Source organism: Thermobia domestica, chromosome 11 (genome assembly GCF_964235325.1).
Source record: "Thermobia domestica chromosome 11, izTheDome1.hap1.1, whole genome shotgun sequence".
Classification (NCBI taxonomy): Eukaryota; Metazoa; Arthropoda; class Insecta; order Zygentoma; family Lepismatidae; genus Thermobia; species Thermobia domestica.
Window position 1 is genome coordinate 267,131,605 of NC_137464.1, and position 16,604 is coordinate 267,148,208.

General features: G+C 35.5%; 1 protein-coding gene across 4 annotated transcripts in view; it reads left to right on the forward strand.

Moving 5' to 3' along the window:
• The window catches only part of LOC145665060 (G protein-activated inward rectifier potassium channel 3-like), a 74,392-nt gene extending 63,149 nt beyond the window's left edge, over positions 1 to 11,243 (forward strand). For 2 of the 4 annotated variants that reach the window (XM_081732318.1, XM_081732321.1), the window contains exons 3-4: positions 7,026 to 7,144; positions 10,288 to 11,243. In XM_081732318.1, the coding sequence (XP_081588444.1) occupies positions 7,026 to 7,123 (98 nt within the window). In that variant the 3' untranslated portion in view covers positions 7,124 to 7,144; positions 10,288 to 11,243. The remainder of the gene's footprint in view (positions 1 to 7,025; positions 7,145 to 10,287) is intronic. The other 2 variants (XM_081732320.1, XM_081732319.1) reach the window with 1 other exon arrangement.
• The last annotated feature ends 5,361 nt before the right edge of the window (positions 11,244 to 16,604 follow it).

Consider the following 16,604-nt stretch of genomic DNA (forward strand, 5'->3'; position numbering starts at 1 on the left):
CTACAACTTCTAAATGGAAAAGAGATCAGTCAAGGTCACCAGTCGATGTGGATGCTTTCACAAGAAAAACAGGAATTGACCTTAAAATTCACCTTCTTGTAGATTTACTGAAACTAACAGGCCTCTCATAATTACGGTTTGAAAAATGGTTGCTTAGTTTCATCAGAAGTTACGTTGATTTCCAGTCATTGCAGTTCTCGATACTTATAATATGGATCTCATCAGTGGCGTACGCAAACAGAGGCGTGCGGGTTTTAACACTTTCTTGGACAAGATATTATACAAAAAAACAAACATATATTAAGAAGATTATATATAAAATAATCCTGAAACTGTATGAACTTAGGAGCTTCCCCCCCCCCCCCGTAATGAAATCTGCTTCCGCTGCTGGATGCAAGTAGTTCACAAATAATTTAGAACGTTTCTCAACCATTCTGTTGTATTGAGTTCTTGAATTTTACTCCCTCTGTCGTTCTCTTTAGGCTAAAAGGACCACGATCAGAAATGAATGGTGAATAGGCTTTGACAAGGTGGTGCGCGAAGATGGTTACCGTGTTTTAAACCTTTCCCCGTTCTTTAGGATAGTTTTTAAAAACAATACCGTAATAGGATCTAAACATCGCATATGTCCTGAAGCAACATGAAATTTCGGATTTCACCTCACCATTGATGAAATTCTGTTTACGCCACTGGTCGACTTAATATTGATCTTGATCAGTATCCATTATTGTGATTTAAATATGGGAACTCCCATACACTCTGGTCTCCCCGAAATACTTGTTTTATGAACAGTCATATGTTATAAAATTCGCGAGAAACCTCTTTTTTTTTAAGAAAAAAAGGGAGGAAACAGCGGCGATTAGCATAAAAAGTGCTATGAAATAGAGTAATAAATAGTTTTGAGTATTGACGGATGCATGTGGGGGCAGAGGGGGCGCCCTCCCCCAAAACCATAGTTAGGGGTGACCAAGGGGCTCAGTACTCCCGAAATTAGTTTTTTTTTTTTTTTTTTTTGTATGTATAAGGTGAAATTTAGTGTTGTTGCTACGGGCCTGCTTCCAACTATTTGTTGTTTTTACATATGAATGCTAACACAGTCACATATTCTCCTCCCACCTGCTACTAGTCTAATAGAAGTCACTGCAGTACAGATACTAACGTCATTATATAGACACTAACATGTATTAACCATTTTAAATTCTGGCGTTTTTCTTGAGTCTCAGATAAGCAGCGACAGTATCATCCCTATTTACCCTAGGATCATGGTTCATAGCTCGTTTATTTATTTATTTATTTATTTATTTATTTAGGATGGAACATCCTTTCAAACAGTACCACTTACATGTCCCTATGATGTACCAGAGGGGAAATATTTGAGGGAAAATCGAGATTTTTGGGATTAAAAAAAAAGAAGTTTGGGGCCCTCTGGGTCCCACATGGGTCTACGCACAAGACTATTTTTTAAAAAAAAAATACTACCTAGTGTACTAAACAACTGTACCAAGTTTTGTTCTCATAGGTTGAATAGTAAGGGACGAACATTTTTTTTTTTTTTTACCTCTGTGGGAAAGCATAAAAAATGCACCCAAAATAGGCCTAAAAACACAAAATGTAACTATAAAATTTCTTGACACGTCTCTATTTACCCTAGGATCATGGTTTATAGCTCGTTCTCTTCAGAATAGAGCTGTCTTTTCAAAAGTACTATTCAAATGTCCCTATGATGCACCTGAGGGGAAAAAATGTAGAAATCCCTCAGTTTTTCTTTAAGAAATCCCTCTTTTTAAATTTTAAAGGCCTCTGGAGCCGCCCCTGTGTTAACGCAGACATCAGGGAAAAAATCAGGAGATAGCAACTGGTATACTGAGTCCATGTATAAAATTCCAGGCTCCTATCTTGAAAAGTAAGGGAGGGATTTAAAAAAATCCCCACAATGCCCCATTTCACCTTAAATGACCCGGATTAATAAAAAAAATTTCCTGAGACGTCCCTAATTAACCTAGGACCATGGTTCATAGCTCGTTCTCTTCAGAATAGAACACTCTTTCACATCGTATTTTAAAAATTTCCTCATGTACCAGAGGCGGGAAATTTGAGGGAAAAGGGAAATATCACTCAAAAATCGCATTCCCCCCCTTGTCGCCCCTCTGGACTCCGCCCATGTTACTTACGGTACAGAGCTGAAAAAAATATATATAAATATTAGGGTATACACTGAATGTTTGTACAAAATTTTAATATTCTAGCTGCAAAAGTAAGCCCGCCAAAAAATAATGAACTTACGTGTAACAAAAAAAAAATCTCCTTATGACGTCATTCAGTTGTGACGTCATGACCCCGAGATACAAAAAAAAAAAAAAAACACGAAGCATGTTCTACAATGCTTCTATGCTTGAGAAAACACACATAAAAACAGAGGTAAAAAGCTTTCTTGGTTCATTTCTGTCCAAAAAAAAAAAAAAAAAAAAAAAGACACTGTACCATGGGAACTATAGTTTCCATAAAATTTAAAAGGGTTAATCAAGCACGAAATTAATATAACATTCACATACAGTAGCAACTGATTCATGTAGGGAGAACGTGTGTTCTTCTGCTATTCTATACATATCGCATTTTTTTTTCAATTGTGCTGAAGTACATCCTCACATCGAAGTAAATTTCCCCCGGAGTCAACCTCTAAAATCATCATTGCAGTTATTGTAGAATATCATATATAAAACCTACAAACACAAATACTTGATCTGCTACATATTATACACGTTCTTCCTCCAGGAAAAAAAAAAAAAAAATCACCCTCCCACAAACGGCTCTTTTGAACCCACTGCAGTGTTGCCAATTGAGGGATTTTGTCGCTAAATGTAGCGATTTGATAATATATTTTAAAGACAGGATTTGTTTCGTTTACCATTGTTGAAGTAGGGATTTAGCGACTTTTGAAATGTCGTACAGCAAATAAACTAGCTTTATTTCCATTACGATTAAAGTTTCTAGCGACTTTTCGCAGTACGTTTAGTGACATTATTGATAACGTTGTTGGTAACACTGTGGTTTTGAATATATTGTCTCCTGGAAAATACAATACGTAACTATGTATATGAAGTCATAAGGTTTGTTTTTACACACGTGTCACGGCGTGGGAGGTGGTAACCTCTCATCCTATACTTATCTACGCTATACTTTTAATACTTTATTATGTAATACGCTGCCCAACGGTCTTTGTTACCTGGGGTATTAAACGGGTGAAGAAGGAGGAGGTTTGTTTTCAGTTACATTGCATTCCATCCAAAATTAATGATTCAGAATATCATCATTGCATTCCATTGTCCTTAATAGAACATTTGTAAACTTATTTTATTAAAATTTACGACAAATGCCAGAATGTGATATTAATATCAAGTGACACATAGTAGCGGTGACGTAAGATAATGCATTTCACTGGCGTTCACTAGGATTAGGAAGATTAGTTTGATAAAAACTAAAAGTCACACTGACAGAGCAGGTTCACTGTGGACATTTTCTTTTTTTCTCTGTAAATATCTCAACTTGAATGCAGTGGGTTGAATTCTAAATAAAGCCAGTCCTATCTGCTTGACTGCTTTGTGCACTGCATTTACGAACATGCTCCTAATTATTAATTCTCGTGAAACCCGTTGTTGGCGCTGTTAATATGCAAAGCAACCGCTTATGAATATCAGTTGGTCTGGTTTATTTTTCGTGTTTACGTATTTAGCATCTAATTAGGCCCAAGCCTCATTCACGATCTGTTCAGATGATAGGAAGGCATAGCTAGTTAACTTTAAATTAAAAAAAAAAAAAAAAAAGTTTACTGAAGTTATCAGTTGAAGTATTTATAGATTTAATAAGAAATATACAAGTCATAATGCAAAGAATTCTTCTCGACCTGTTACTTCTTAAGTTATGTAGATAATTTAATGTAATACATTCTAAATCACGTAACTTCAGCTTCACGTTGAATATTCTAACAAGCTACTTTAAGGGAACGCATATATTTTACACTCAACTTAATTGAGTGTTAATTGTAATCTATAATACGTCTTAAACCACCCTACCGATCTCTATCAAATTTTCAACATGGAGATTCGGGCTTGGAATGTGTGTGTGTGTGTGTGTGTGTGTGTGTTTTTTTTTTTACATTTCACTTTGACGGTACGACGTAGGGGAGGGGGGAGATATTTAAAAATCGAAAATGACCGATATTAGTGTGGAATCCATAGTTTTCGGGGTCGCGGAGACAAATAATGATACTTCCGATGCTGTTAAATCCAAATTCAGTCTCTTATGCCCAAAATGAAACGCATTCTCCCCGTGCGAAGAACGGGTACTCTGCAACCGTAATTAAAATCTATTCAGAAAGAGTGTGTCATATTGGCCCTGGAGAAGACGACTCAGGAATAACATGTTAAGAGGAAACTTGTGCCGCGTCTGGGCTTCTGACATGCTAAGGTACAGTACATGCAAGAGCGTACGCAAGGGAGATCTGGGTTTTAACCCCTCTTGAGCAAGATATGCAAAAATAATATTTACCATAGTAAAATGTGTATACAAACACCTGAAATCTGAGCTTGGAAGCTTGGACATCCTTCTCTCCCTTGATTAATCTTCCACTACGCACAACATAACATTAAGTAACGTTATTTGACATTCACTCAAGGACATAACCCATAGACACGTTTGGTTTAACGTTGTTTAAGATTTCATTAAACTTCACAAAATTACAGGTTTGTATCTATTTATCTTAAAGGTCATGTATCGTAATTGTAATCACTTAGTAGCCATAAGAAGTTGTTTTACTCGTTTGGTAATTAAATCAATTGAGAAATGCTCGCAGTATGTCAGCGGTGTTGTACCACGCAACATTCCGTACGTATCGCATTGCAATAACTTGTAACGCCTCATTAAGAATGCACCCATTTCACAATCCTGACGTTCCTGACGTACGAAGTTATGTATGCAATGGATCAGTTCGATGACAGTAGACACAGTGGCGATGTCATTGGATATTTCCATCTCTACAATTGCGATGGTGGGGGGAGGGGCACAGTAGCTCAGTTACCTCTGGTGCCTTAGTTCGATCCCCGGCCAAGTGTTTGTGGTGGACAATATCCATGTCTTGTGGGTTTTCTCAGGATACTCCAGTTTCCTCCCATTTTCTCATTCGACCGATTTTTCCATTATTATTCACTTGCCTTAGCCTAAAGGGCATAATCGTGGAACATTAAACTAAAAGACCATTTCGTTTCTAATTGTGATGGTGCTCTGTCTTCACAATAGTTGAATTCAGTAGAAGTGGGTGCCCAAACAAACACAGAATAATTCGAAAAGGAACAAATGACAATATAAGATATGGTCAGTGCCGGCTTCAGAGTTCTAAAAGAGGGAAGGTCACAAAGGCCATGGGAACGAAACAGACTTTCCCTCTCTCCACAAAGGGGGGCGCGGTGGCTCTGTGGTAGAGCGTTCACCTCCGGTGCTTGGGGGTCCCTGGTTCGATCCCAGCTCGCGCCGTGTGGACTTTGTGGTGTACAAACACAATGTTCGTGGGTTTTCTCGGGGTTCTCCCGTTTCCTCCCATTTTCTTCATTCCACCATTTGATTCATTTCTCATCACCGTCTCCTTTAGCCTAACCGGCATGAAGATTTCATTTCATTTTTCCCTCTCTTCACAATTCTCTGGCCTTAGGCCTTCTACTGATTCTTCACTTTAAAAGGCATTCTTTAAATTCGGATGTGAAGCAGAAATATTACAAGAAAAATAACGAATTTGCCATTGCATAACCATATTTCTAGTGTATGTCCAATGCTTTACTCAGTACAAAGAAGTCATGTTATTCAAGAAGTGGAAAACAATTTATGTCGTTCGCTGTTCAACCTAATATTTAATTTTGAATTTCCTAATCGATTTTGTAAAAATCATTCAGTTACATACCCATTAGTACATACTTATTATTAGTATAATTTGGAAGTGCTACGAAGACTAAGTAATGATGAAAAGTTAACTATCTTCAAGGAGACGTTTATACTTTGATGATAAATTCAAATTTAAGAATGTACTCAATTTGCAGAATTTCAAAAGCAAATTAGTCACTTATTCGACTATTCATGTTCAGCACTAACACGTACACCTACTAAGGAAAATCCAAATTATGCGTGAAATTCCTCTAGTCTAGTGGGGGGGGGGGGGAAGTTGCTGAACTCCTCATGAATGTTGCCTGCCTCATACAATGACTTGACAATTGACTCAAATCCAAAATGTGACCTTCAAGCTAACAAAGATAGAAATTCATGTTTATTTGTTCGTAAAATTTGGCATTGCATCCTTCGACATTGAGTTACAAGTGTAATATATTTGTGTTTTGGCGTGCACGCTTTCATAATAATATTTTAAGTGTCAATTGTTTAAAATATAATTCAAAATTACTTGTAAAAGAAAGAAAGAAAAAAAGTTACGTAAACATAGTTCAGATGAAATTAAATCCCGAAATTGCAGAATAAATCCCCTTCCTTCCATACAGCACGCGATCAGCACAATGGACGTTAGAAAGAGGCAAGCCAGAAAAACATGAGCAGATAGTACATGAAACATTGTGACTTACACTATATTGCCAAATCTCTCATGGACATCAATCAGGGTTGCAGACTCTGTATTAAACTAACTGAAGAATTGTGTTCGGTCATTCCTCATTCGTATACAGGAATAGGTATCCATTAAAAAAAAAAAAAAAAAAAAAAAAAAAATCTTAATTGGGAAGGCACATGAATTTGAAACTATTTTATAGAGCCAGCACTCAGTGGCGGGCTTTAAGTGTGCTTTGCATTTCTATTTACATAACTGCCCCTCTTTGCCGTGTACCAGAAAATATTAAGGTTTTCGTAATTTGCCCACAGTTTCCACAGTCTTACCAACACTGCATGTTTTTTGTAGTGCAATGTAAGCATGACTAGATGTGTATTGTTTGTTGTAATATCGGAGAACTCCATGTTGTGTGTTTGTCTGTCTGTTGCAGGGCTTCCCCCAACCACCCTACACATGGGGCCTTTGCTACGGCGGGTGTCGAGCGAGCCTAACGAAGTCAACCGCATACAACACGCACACACTGATTGATTAATTAACAGATAGCCGTAGGTGTGTCCTGTACTCCTTCCATTTACATGAATCAATCAAATCCTTATTAGTAGAAGCATGCATAACAGAGAAGTACTCCTATCAAATTCTTTTAAGCGTTCATTTATTTTCCGAATGTGCGTGACAGGGCCTTGTTGTAACTGAGCCGCACTGTCGTGAGGTGGTCCATATGTTAGTTGAAAAATGATAGCAAAATTGTCTTTAAACTGAGGACGTCTTTCTTCCCCTTCAATGACGGGGCAATTGTAATGCTGGGGGAAATTCCAAGGACAAAACATAAGGGCAAAGACACGCATATTTTACAAATAAATGAACTACGCTAGATTAGACAATTTTAGGGGAACAATTTACTCTTAGTCGCCCGGACATATCTATTGGTTCTATAGAGATATACACCAATGTATTAAGGGTAACGAAACGAATCGGTTGATACCCATTTCGCCCACTTTGAATTTGGAGTCATTATTTACTTTCCGAAGCCTGAGGATTTTCGTGGTTCTATATAGACAATATGTGTATCAGTCAACTTAGGATAAAGAGATGAATCGATTGATATCAGTTTTGATCATCTGGGAAGTCACTTTCCGTTTAGTAACAATTTATATCGCAGAGCATCAGTACTGCAAAATGGCCAAAATTGATATCAATCGGTTCGTCTTGACATCTTTAGTAGATTATTGTTCATTTCTTTATAGAATTACTAGAAATACTCAGGCCCCGGAACAGTCAGTTTAAACCAGAAGTGGATACATGTCGTCCTGAATCAGTTTATGCATATATTCTCCATAGAAACGTTAGATATGTCTGGGCCCCGCAATGTAAATTATTTCTCTTTTAGTAAATATCATTCTTTATAATTTTATCCTGTTTGTACAGTATTTTCCAAATTTTGTTCCTCGAGTAAAATAACTAAAATATTCATGAATTAGGATCTACGCTATCGTAGCTAGTGCCAAATCTATTGACTCTGTATCTGCTCAGTAGCCCTACTAGGATTATTCACGAGACGAGGCAGGACATGACATGAGACAACTTCTGCAATAGAAGGAAATGCGTTTTACGAGACATCACTTTCACGACGAGATAGCTTCAACGCTTGTTTCGTGGATAACCCTACACCCTATACTTGAGACGTGTGATTGTTCATTTAGAGTACATATGGTTTCTATTTTCTCCTCCTCTTTCAACCTTTTAAAATCAAATTTCCTTGTACTACAGCCCACGAAGGGCTTTGGCAGTGGCGGTTTTCGAGGGAAACCCCATCGGTAAAAATTAGTTTTATTGCTTAAACTAAGAGAAGAACACGTTCCTGATCTAGTCCTTATCTACATTAGTTTTCTTCCATTAGCTTTCTCTTAGCTTGTAACAATATATTTATATTTATAAATGTGACTTCCCTTACAAGCCGCCAATGGGCTCTCTTTTTATTACATGATGCATTGTCCGCGTATATTAAACAGTTGTTTCCAATTCTTGTCTCCACGATCCTGCTAACACCGAAAAGTTTTTCGTATAAGAATGGAACCAAGTACAACATATACTAATCGTTTGGCTAGACGTAATTTACACATTTTCAGTTACATTATCAAATACTCAATACTTATTGAAGGAACACTTTTTCAGTTTCAATTAACAAAATAAATATAAATGAAATATAATGTCAAACTACTGGTGTATGTCGGAACATCTTTTAACTCTCAATCCCAAATGGATCCGCTTTTCTTTCAGCACTTAGTTTATATTTTCTAACTTGGTCTCGTTCAGTTGGAGCTCTCAAACATATATTTAATTCATTAACTATTTTCTATCATTATTTAATTTAGAATTTAAATTGACTATAAATGGAAGTTGCTTTTACAAGTACCATATTATAGAGATATTTCATTTTGTGATGTTTCAGTTACAAGAGATTTACATATAGTATCTTAGAAAGTCAACCGATAATAATAATAAGTTATCAATATATAAATTACCAAAGCAGTGACATACTGATTATATATTCGTATGTAAAGCTAAAATTATTTCAAATTTTAGAATGTTTTGTGATCTGACTTGAAATAAATAGTGGAATAAAAGAAGAATTGCACAGAAAATGCTCGCACATTTTTTTAATGTTTGATATTATAGTCTCGTTGTTTTTAGTTTTGTGAACGTCACAATATTTGTACGTAAACATACGTTAATTCAGCTGTACCAAATGGAAGCTTCTTGCACATACTAAAGCTCTGGTGGGTAATAAATTCCATACAAAAATCAATTAATGTAATAATCCACAATTTTAGTATGCTCATGAGGCTTCTATTCGTACAATAACGCGTATGTCTTTTTACGTTGAACTATTCCGCCATTTCTGAAATATCTTCAGAGTCCACACTATAATCGACATACTGAAAATAATACAAAATTTACCATTTTTCTTTTTGCTTGTTTTTCATAAGTCAAAGGAGATAATGAAATGCAACTTACCACAATCGTAGATAATGTTATTCTACAACAGAAAATATGAACCTGAAGATCTTTCAGTTTTGCCATCCACACAAATTACAGTGTTGCCAGAATAACATTTCCCCTAAAATCTAAGTTAAGGCACCCACTATAGGAACGAACTCAACTGGATTTGATTATGTATCATGTTGTTTTGATATTCTGTGAACTACTTTTTGAATAATAATAATAATAATAGTTGTATTTAGTTTGTAATAAAATAGTTTTAACATACAGTTAATAAAATTAAATAATAATGTTATTTAAAAAGTAGTTTACAGGATATCAAAACATGATACATAATCAAACGCAGTTAAGTTCGCTCTTAGTTGCTGCTTTAATTTAGATTTTCAGAGAATTGTTATTTTGGCAACACTGGAAATTCTTCAGGGTCATATTTTCTGATGTAGAATAATATGTATAATTGTGGTAAGTTGCATTTCATTATCTTCATTATCTTCATTTTATGAAAAAACAAGCAAAAGAAAAATGGTAAATTTTGTATTCTTTTTAGTAAGTTATTCTCTTAATTCATAATAGTCGTATCCACTCATGTAAATTGATCAATTTATTTATTAGATATGTTTTTTTTTTATATTAAAACTTTGTGAATATCTTTATTATACAGTATATTTATAAATGTCTGTTGTGTGTTGCAGGAAGAAGCTTGAGCGAAGCAAGCGGCACGTTCTCTGGTCAGGTGCCACCCAGTGTTGCCAATCTGTTTACTCCATGGAAGCCACAATAGTAGCAAGCCTTTTCACACTAATCTCCTTTCGCAATGACAGCTAACTCCAGAGTATTTATGAGTGGAAAAACTGTGTAAATGTTGTGGAAGAAAAAACGTGGATGATAAAAAGACAAAATAGTGTTTGTATATTATTTGTGAAGCAGAAGTGATTTTTACAAAGAACACAATATCTGACTGTGCTTTACGAATACAATTACAACATAATCGCTTTGCAAAAATAGTGCCTTAAATGCCGTTCCGCGTTTCAGAACAAACTTTTTAGATGTGTTACTGAGTGTGTGTGATTCAAGATGGTAGCTGAGAGTGATGATGATTATTATTATTATTGTTGTTAGTTTGTGTGTGTGACAAACTGCTCAAAACTATCTCAGGTAGTGTCACGAGCAAAATAAATTTTAAAATTAAAAACACGAAATAATAATTATTGCTTATTAATAATACAGGCAAACTTTTAAGAATGAAGTGCCTGCGGTTGCACAAAGTGTTTTTATTTTCATTTTCGCCCATATTGTGCCTTTCAAAGGAAAATTCATTAAAAAAAAAAAATCGCATTCATTCATTCGATGTGCAAGAGAACTATTTAAAAAGACTTGTAATATAACGAAACAAGTTGATTTTAATTCGTGGAGTGTTGTTAACTCAGCCAGAGACTGGTTTGGGAACAGACAACTACTTTTCCTTCAACCTTTTTCCTCACTTTTTATAAGAAACTACTTTTAATCTATTATGTATATATATTATTGCTATTATTATTATTACTTTATTTACAATGTGACATTTTCAGCAATACACAAGATCATTACTATGTGATAGGGATGTGATATTGTTGTTTTATCTTGTTAAATAAATCTATTACAAATACTAGCAGCTGCTCTTTCATTTCTCCTTTCATCAGTAGAAAAGGACAGAGAAAAAAGTTCGTACCGCCCTTGAGGGTGTGGAATACTTCCGCCATCATTGTTTCTCAGCACACTAATTTATAAGTGCAAATATTCTTGTTTTCTTTGAAATTATTTTTAACGGTCTGATTTCTTTTTCAGGTGTATTATTTTGTGAAAATTAAGTTATACATAGTATGTTAAAGAATTCGAGGATCCAAACTTCTGGAGATGAATCTTATACAAGGTGATATCAAAAAAATACGGTGAATAATTTTATTAATAAGCTTACATAGAATTTGATTTAATCTCCTTCAAGTACTATCTTTGGCTAGCAATGCACGTATAGGGTATACCAACGTAGAATCCATGACAGGAAGCATTTCTGGAAGGTCGTTCAGCTGCTCTGTCGTGGCTCCCTCAATGTCTGGAATGGTGCCAAAACGTTTTCCTGTAAGCGCGTTTTAATTTTTGGGAAGAGTCAGAAGTCGCGTCATGTTATCAGTCAAAGGTTGGAGAATGAATTTCGCACTCTTCTTATTTTCAAATCTGTGGTTAAAAATGGTTTGTACTGACCCACACGAGACGTTCAGTTCTTTGAAAACCTCTTGAATAGTTATTCGCCTGCTTGAACGAACAATTTTTGGTACTTTTTGCATGTTTTCTTCTGTTTTTGAGATTAATGGACATCCCGAACGTTGCTAGTCTTCTACCGACTCATTTCCGCTTTTAAATCGCTCGCAACACTTGCAAACAGCCTTCAGAGTTACAGCATTATCGCCATACACCAATATAAAAAAAAATCGTTAGTTTTTTTGGCACTTTTCTGCAACTTGAAACAGAACTTAATATTCACGCGTTGTTGATGCGCGACATACATGGTAAACAGAACCTCATTCTAGCAGCTCTGGACGCTGACTGACAAGTCAGAACGTGTTCCAACTTGACGCTGCCTGTCTTAACGAATTAGGTTATCGAACAAATTACGTCAAATGGTTGTAGCGTCTGCAGTTGCTGCTAAAAAAAAAAAAAAAAAAAGTCATTCACCGTCTTTTTGGATCACACCTTGTATTAAATCAAAGATTTTTTTTTTAAATAAACCATGGGTCCAAAAACAAACTTTCACAGTTATCAACCACCGAAAATAAAAAATATCACATTTTGAAACAGGTATTCTGGCTTGAACAATTTGAGACCTATTGCAAGTACATTACTTCAGAATCCTCCGATATCGGTAAAACGAATTCTCAAACTATCTAGCACTTAAAAATGTATTCCCGTCCCCCAGCTTGCTTTATATAATTCGTTTCACCGGTGCCGGGGGGGGGGGGGGGATCTGAAACATGAATATTTCGATAGAGCGCATACTAGTTAATGTGTAATTTTGTAGTTTTCAAGCTAGACCGTTTCAAAAATTTTTATTTTATATACAGTATATATATAGCTAAAAGTGGTACATGGGAATTTTGGACTTTCCCAACCACCTTTCATCATAAAATTTCTTATATACAGTAGTAATAATAATTATAGTTCAAATGTAAGTTTCTGTTCGATATTTCATGGTTTGTTGGTGAGTCTGTAGAAACTCAGACTATGCGTCCAAGGCTCTTGTGGCCAAGGACCGTGTATAGGAACCTCTCAGAGACCAAACGCCCTAAACACGAGTATAAAACTCAAAGAGCAGGCGTTCTAGAGAGTGGAGGTGGTGATCAATTGTGGAGATTGACGCCTTCTGCGGTGTTCCGGCTCCTTTTATATAGAAATGTTGATTGAATTATCGTCACTTGCTGACCGTCGACGATGATTGACAATGTCTTCTTCGACTGATGTTTGTTTACAGCTAGCATGTGTAGAACCTTGTCATATTTATTATATATATATTTTTTCCTTTCATTTGATCCCGGAGTGCGGCCATTGAATTTCTAAAGTACTGTATTTTTAATATTTGTAACTGACATCTGATATATGAAAATATTTTGACGCAGCAAGGGATATTTAAATAAGTATGAAAAAGGCCTGTTCGTTTGATGAGAAAAATACTTCCTTATATAAATCAATGAAATAAATAATAAATATGACAGTTAATCAACACCCTTAATGAATGGATCAAACATGGCGTCCGCGTCGTTTGGTTCCAAAGAAATGTGTACGCAACTTAAAATTTTGTGCTGACGTACGAAACATAACGAGAGAAAGAAAGAGTAGCATGTTCTTAATGAAACTTCCGAAAAAAATAAATAAGAAAATTTTAGAAAATATTAACTTTTGGAACAGTTCACATTGGAAGTGATCCATTCCTTCTGGAGACTCTTCTCAGTAGGATTTTCTTCTATGTAATTAACATTTGAACTCCTGGCTCTAACATGAATCCCATCCATAGATTGAAATTTTAGATAAATATTTCTACATTTACAAGACAATATAAGGAAACGCTGACATCCCCATTAAACACAATCAATCAATAGGTGGTGCTATATTTGCTTTACAGTTGATGTGGTTCTTACAGCGGGATTTAAAATAAAAAGAAAGTTAAAAAGCAAGAATACGGGTCAAGATAAATATTAAAAAGACTATTAGTTCAACTTTCCACGCTTATGTATAGAGTCTAAGGGAGATTGTGATGATCTCATGCAAAATAATGGTGCAATGACGAAAGTGGGAGGAAAGAGAGAAGAACTAAAAGAAAATTCACGCATATTAAGAAGACAAAACGAATGGTCATTGGAAAAGATCCGTAGCCAGAACACGGGGGTGAGGTGGACTAAAGTTTACATTACATCTATAGTTTCTTACTACATAAATCCAAAGAGAGAGAGAGAGAGAGTAGAAACTCTTTTACGGAGCAAACACTTTTCCTGGATACCACGAATAACAAATACGAACCTACACAGCACCCTAATACAAGGGTGTGACGAAATTATGTAGCACTGCGAATATCTTGGAAACGAATTATTCGATAGATGGTTGTCAAAAGTATTGGAAAGATCTTAATACCCTTAACTGTAAGTATTTCTAAAAACAAAGATAGTTAAACTAAATTTTACTATTCCTGCTTATAACGGTAAAATTTACTATTATGTTTGGGTATAACAAACGGTTCTGCGAACTCGAAATATTTTAAGAACCGGTTGAACAGCACCACTGCATAATCATTCTTATGAAGTGCGATTTTCCCTAATGAGCTAGGTAGGAATAAAAGGGTTTGAAATGCATTGAACAATTATTGGCCGTGTGCACCAATGAAGTTCAATTGTTGAACGAGGGTCATAATCAAGCTCGGTGAAAATGTCTATTGCACCAACAACGCTCAAGGTTAAGTCTCGGTCAAATGGTGGATAAACTTTGTTTTAGCTTGAACGGTCGAATTTGGGGATTTAAACTTCGTTCATCCAAGTTAGTCTGTTTACATTCAATAATGTCTTTGTATTTTTCCACTAACGAAATTGCAATACATTTCTCATGTTGGGAAAAGTTTTTTGCTCGTGGTTTCATTCTTTTTTCCATCACAATTACGATCATTGAAATTAAACTACTTTTAACTCTATGCACACAATCTCGAAAGTCGAAACGACCAGCACGCTGTATGCTTTCTTCATTTGTTACTTTGTTAAACGAAGATTAGAGACAAAAGACAACAACCAATCAGAGTCGATTTTGCAAAATGACCGTAGTTTACTTAAACGAGATATATAGTTTACTTTCAATGGTGCAACAAAAGTCCTGGAACCACGTTTAAACTCTAGTTTACTTTTGAACGCTCGTTTAAACTTCGTTAGTGCACACGGCCGTATCATAGTTAGATGTAATTTTAAGGACTTCTTACAAATCAAGAAACTACAGCCATTCGAAACTTTCATGAAAAAATAGAACATCGGAGCAGACAGATTAGACATGACATTAAATTATGCTTTCCTGAAACAAGAAATAATTAATCCACCCTTCCCTTAAAGATGGGGACAGAAGCTTTCATGATAACAGTAGTAAAGTCAAATAATAATCGAAGAAATGTTTTTAGAACATTGTTTTCATAAAATGTATTAAAAAGGAAAATGCATACAGGGATACGTAAGTCGTCGTCCTGACTGATCAACACCCAAGCCGAAACGCGTAAGTTAGGTACTTTAAAATTGGACAGTGCATAGGATTTGTAGTGTTGGGAAGTAACGTAACGCAAGTAACGCGTTACTTTTTAAGTAACGTTTCCTCCCCAAAGTAACTGTAACGGTAACGCGTTACAAATTTTTAAGTAACGTACATAGTTTGCGTTACTTTTTTCGCGTTACATTTCGCATGAGTAACTACAATATATGTATATTCTTTTTTTCGGAAACAAATGTTTCTTTCCTTAAGTGAATTTCTCAGAATGAAACAATCGAGGATGTACTACGTATGTCAGTGACCAACAGTCACAACACATAGAGAAACACGTAAGTTCGTAGTGCCACTTGCTGTTGTTTTGAAGATTAGGACAGCCTTAAGGAAATCACGTGTACTGATTGCAAGCACCTGGAAGATTTTGTCGTAGAATTTGACAGCTCCAAATCAATACATTCAGTAAGTGAACTACGAGTGCAATGATACCGGTAGTCTATTTTACTTTGATTGGTGTTGTTTTTATAAAGATGAAGAACGAAAATATTTTACCGTTCGAACATTTGAAAGAATACTTTTTTTTTCTTAAGAGCTGAGGATGATGGTAGACAGAATTTAAAAGTAAAGTGTCTGAAGTGCCCCGGCGGAAAATATTTATGAACAACTAGGGTGCCATAATTAACGATTTACAGTAAGGGGTTAATATGAATAAACTGTATTTTGATGAGCAGGCCTACTCTGTTACTAGAAAATAGTTTGCTGATGGTATGTAATATTGGAGTTCTTTCAGATCAGTTTGCTTATCCTAGAGTCCCGTTGATTATAGAGTAGTGTAATATTTCTCTATATTCTTTATTTTTAGTTTTACATAACAACATTGTTGTTATTATATAATTAGTTTAGCAGAATAATAATAAGCAACCATTTTTTCTAACGCATAGGGATGAACACGAGTCAAGCTAAAACTCGACTCGACTCGAATTCAAGTCGAGTTTCGAGTCTGTTGTTATTATATAATTAGTTTAGCAGAATAATAATAAGCAACCATTTTTTCTAACGCATAGGGATGAACACGAGTCAAGCTAAAACTCGACTCGACTCGAATTCAAGTCGAGTTTCGAGTCAAGTCAAGGGTAATATCCTCGAGTCGAGTTTGATAAATGGCTTGTTCGTTTTAAGTCGTCTTGAAATCATGGACTGATTACACTGGAAAACGAAAGCCATGGAATAGCCCTACTTTTAGTGTTGCTCACGA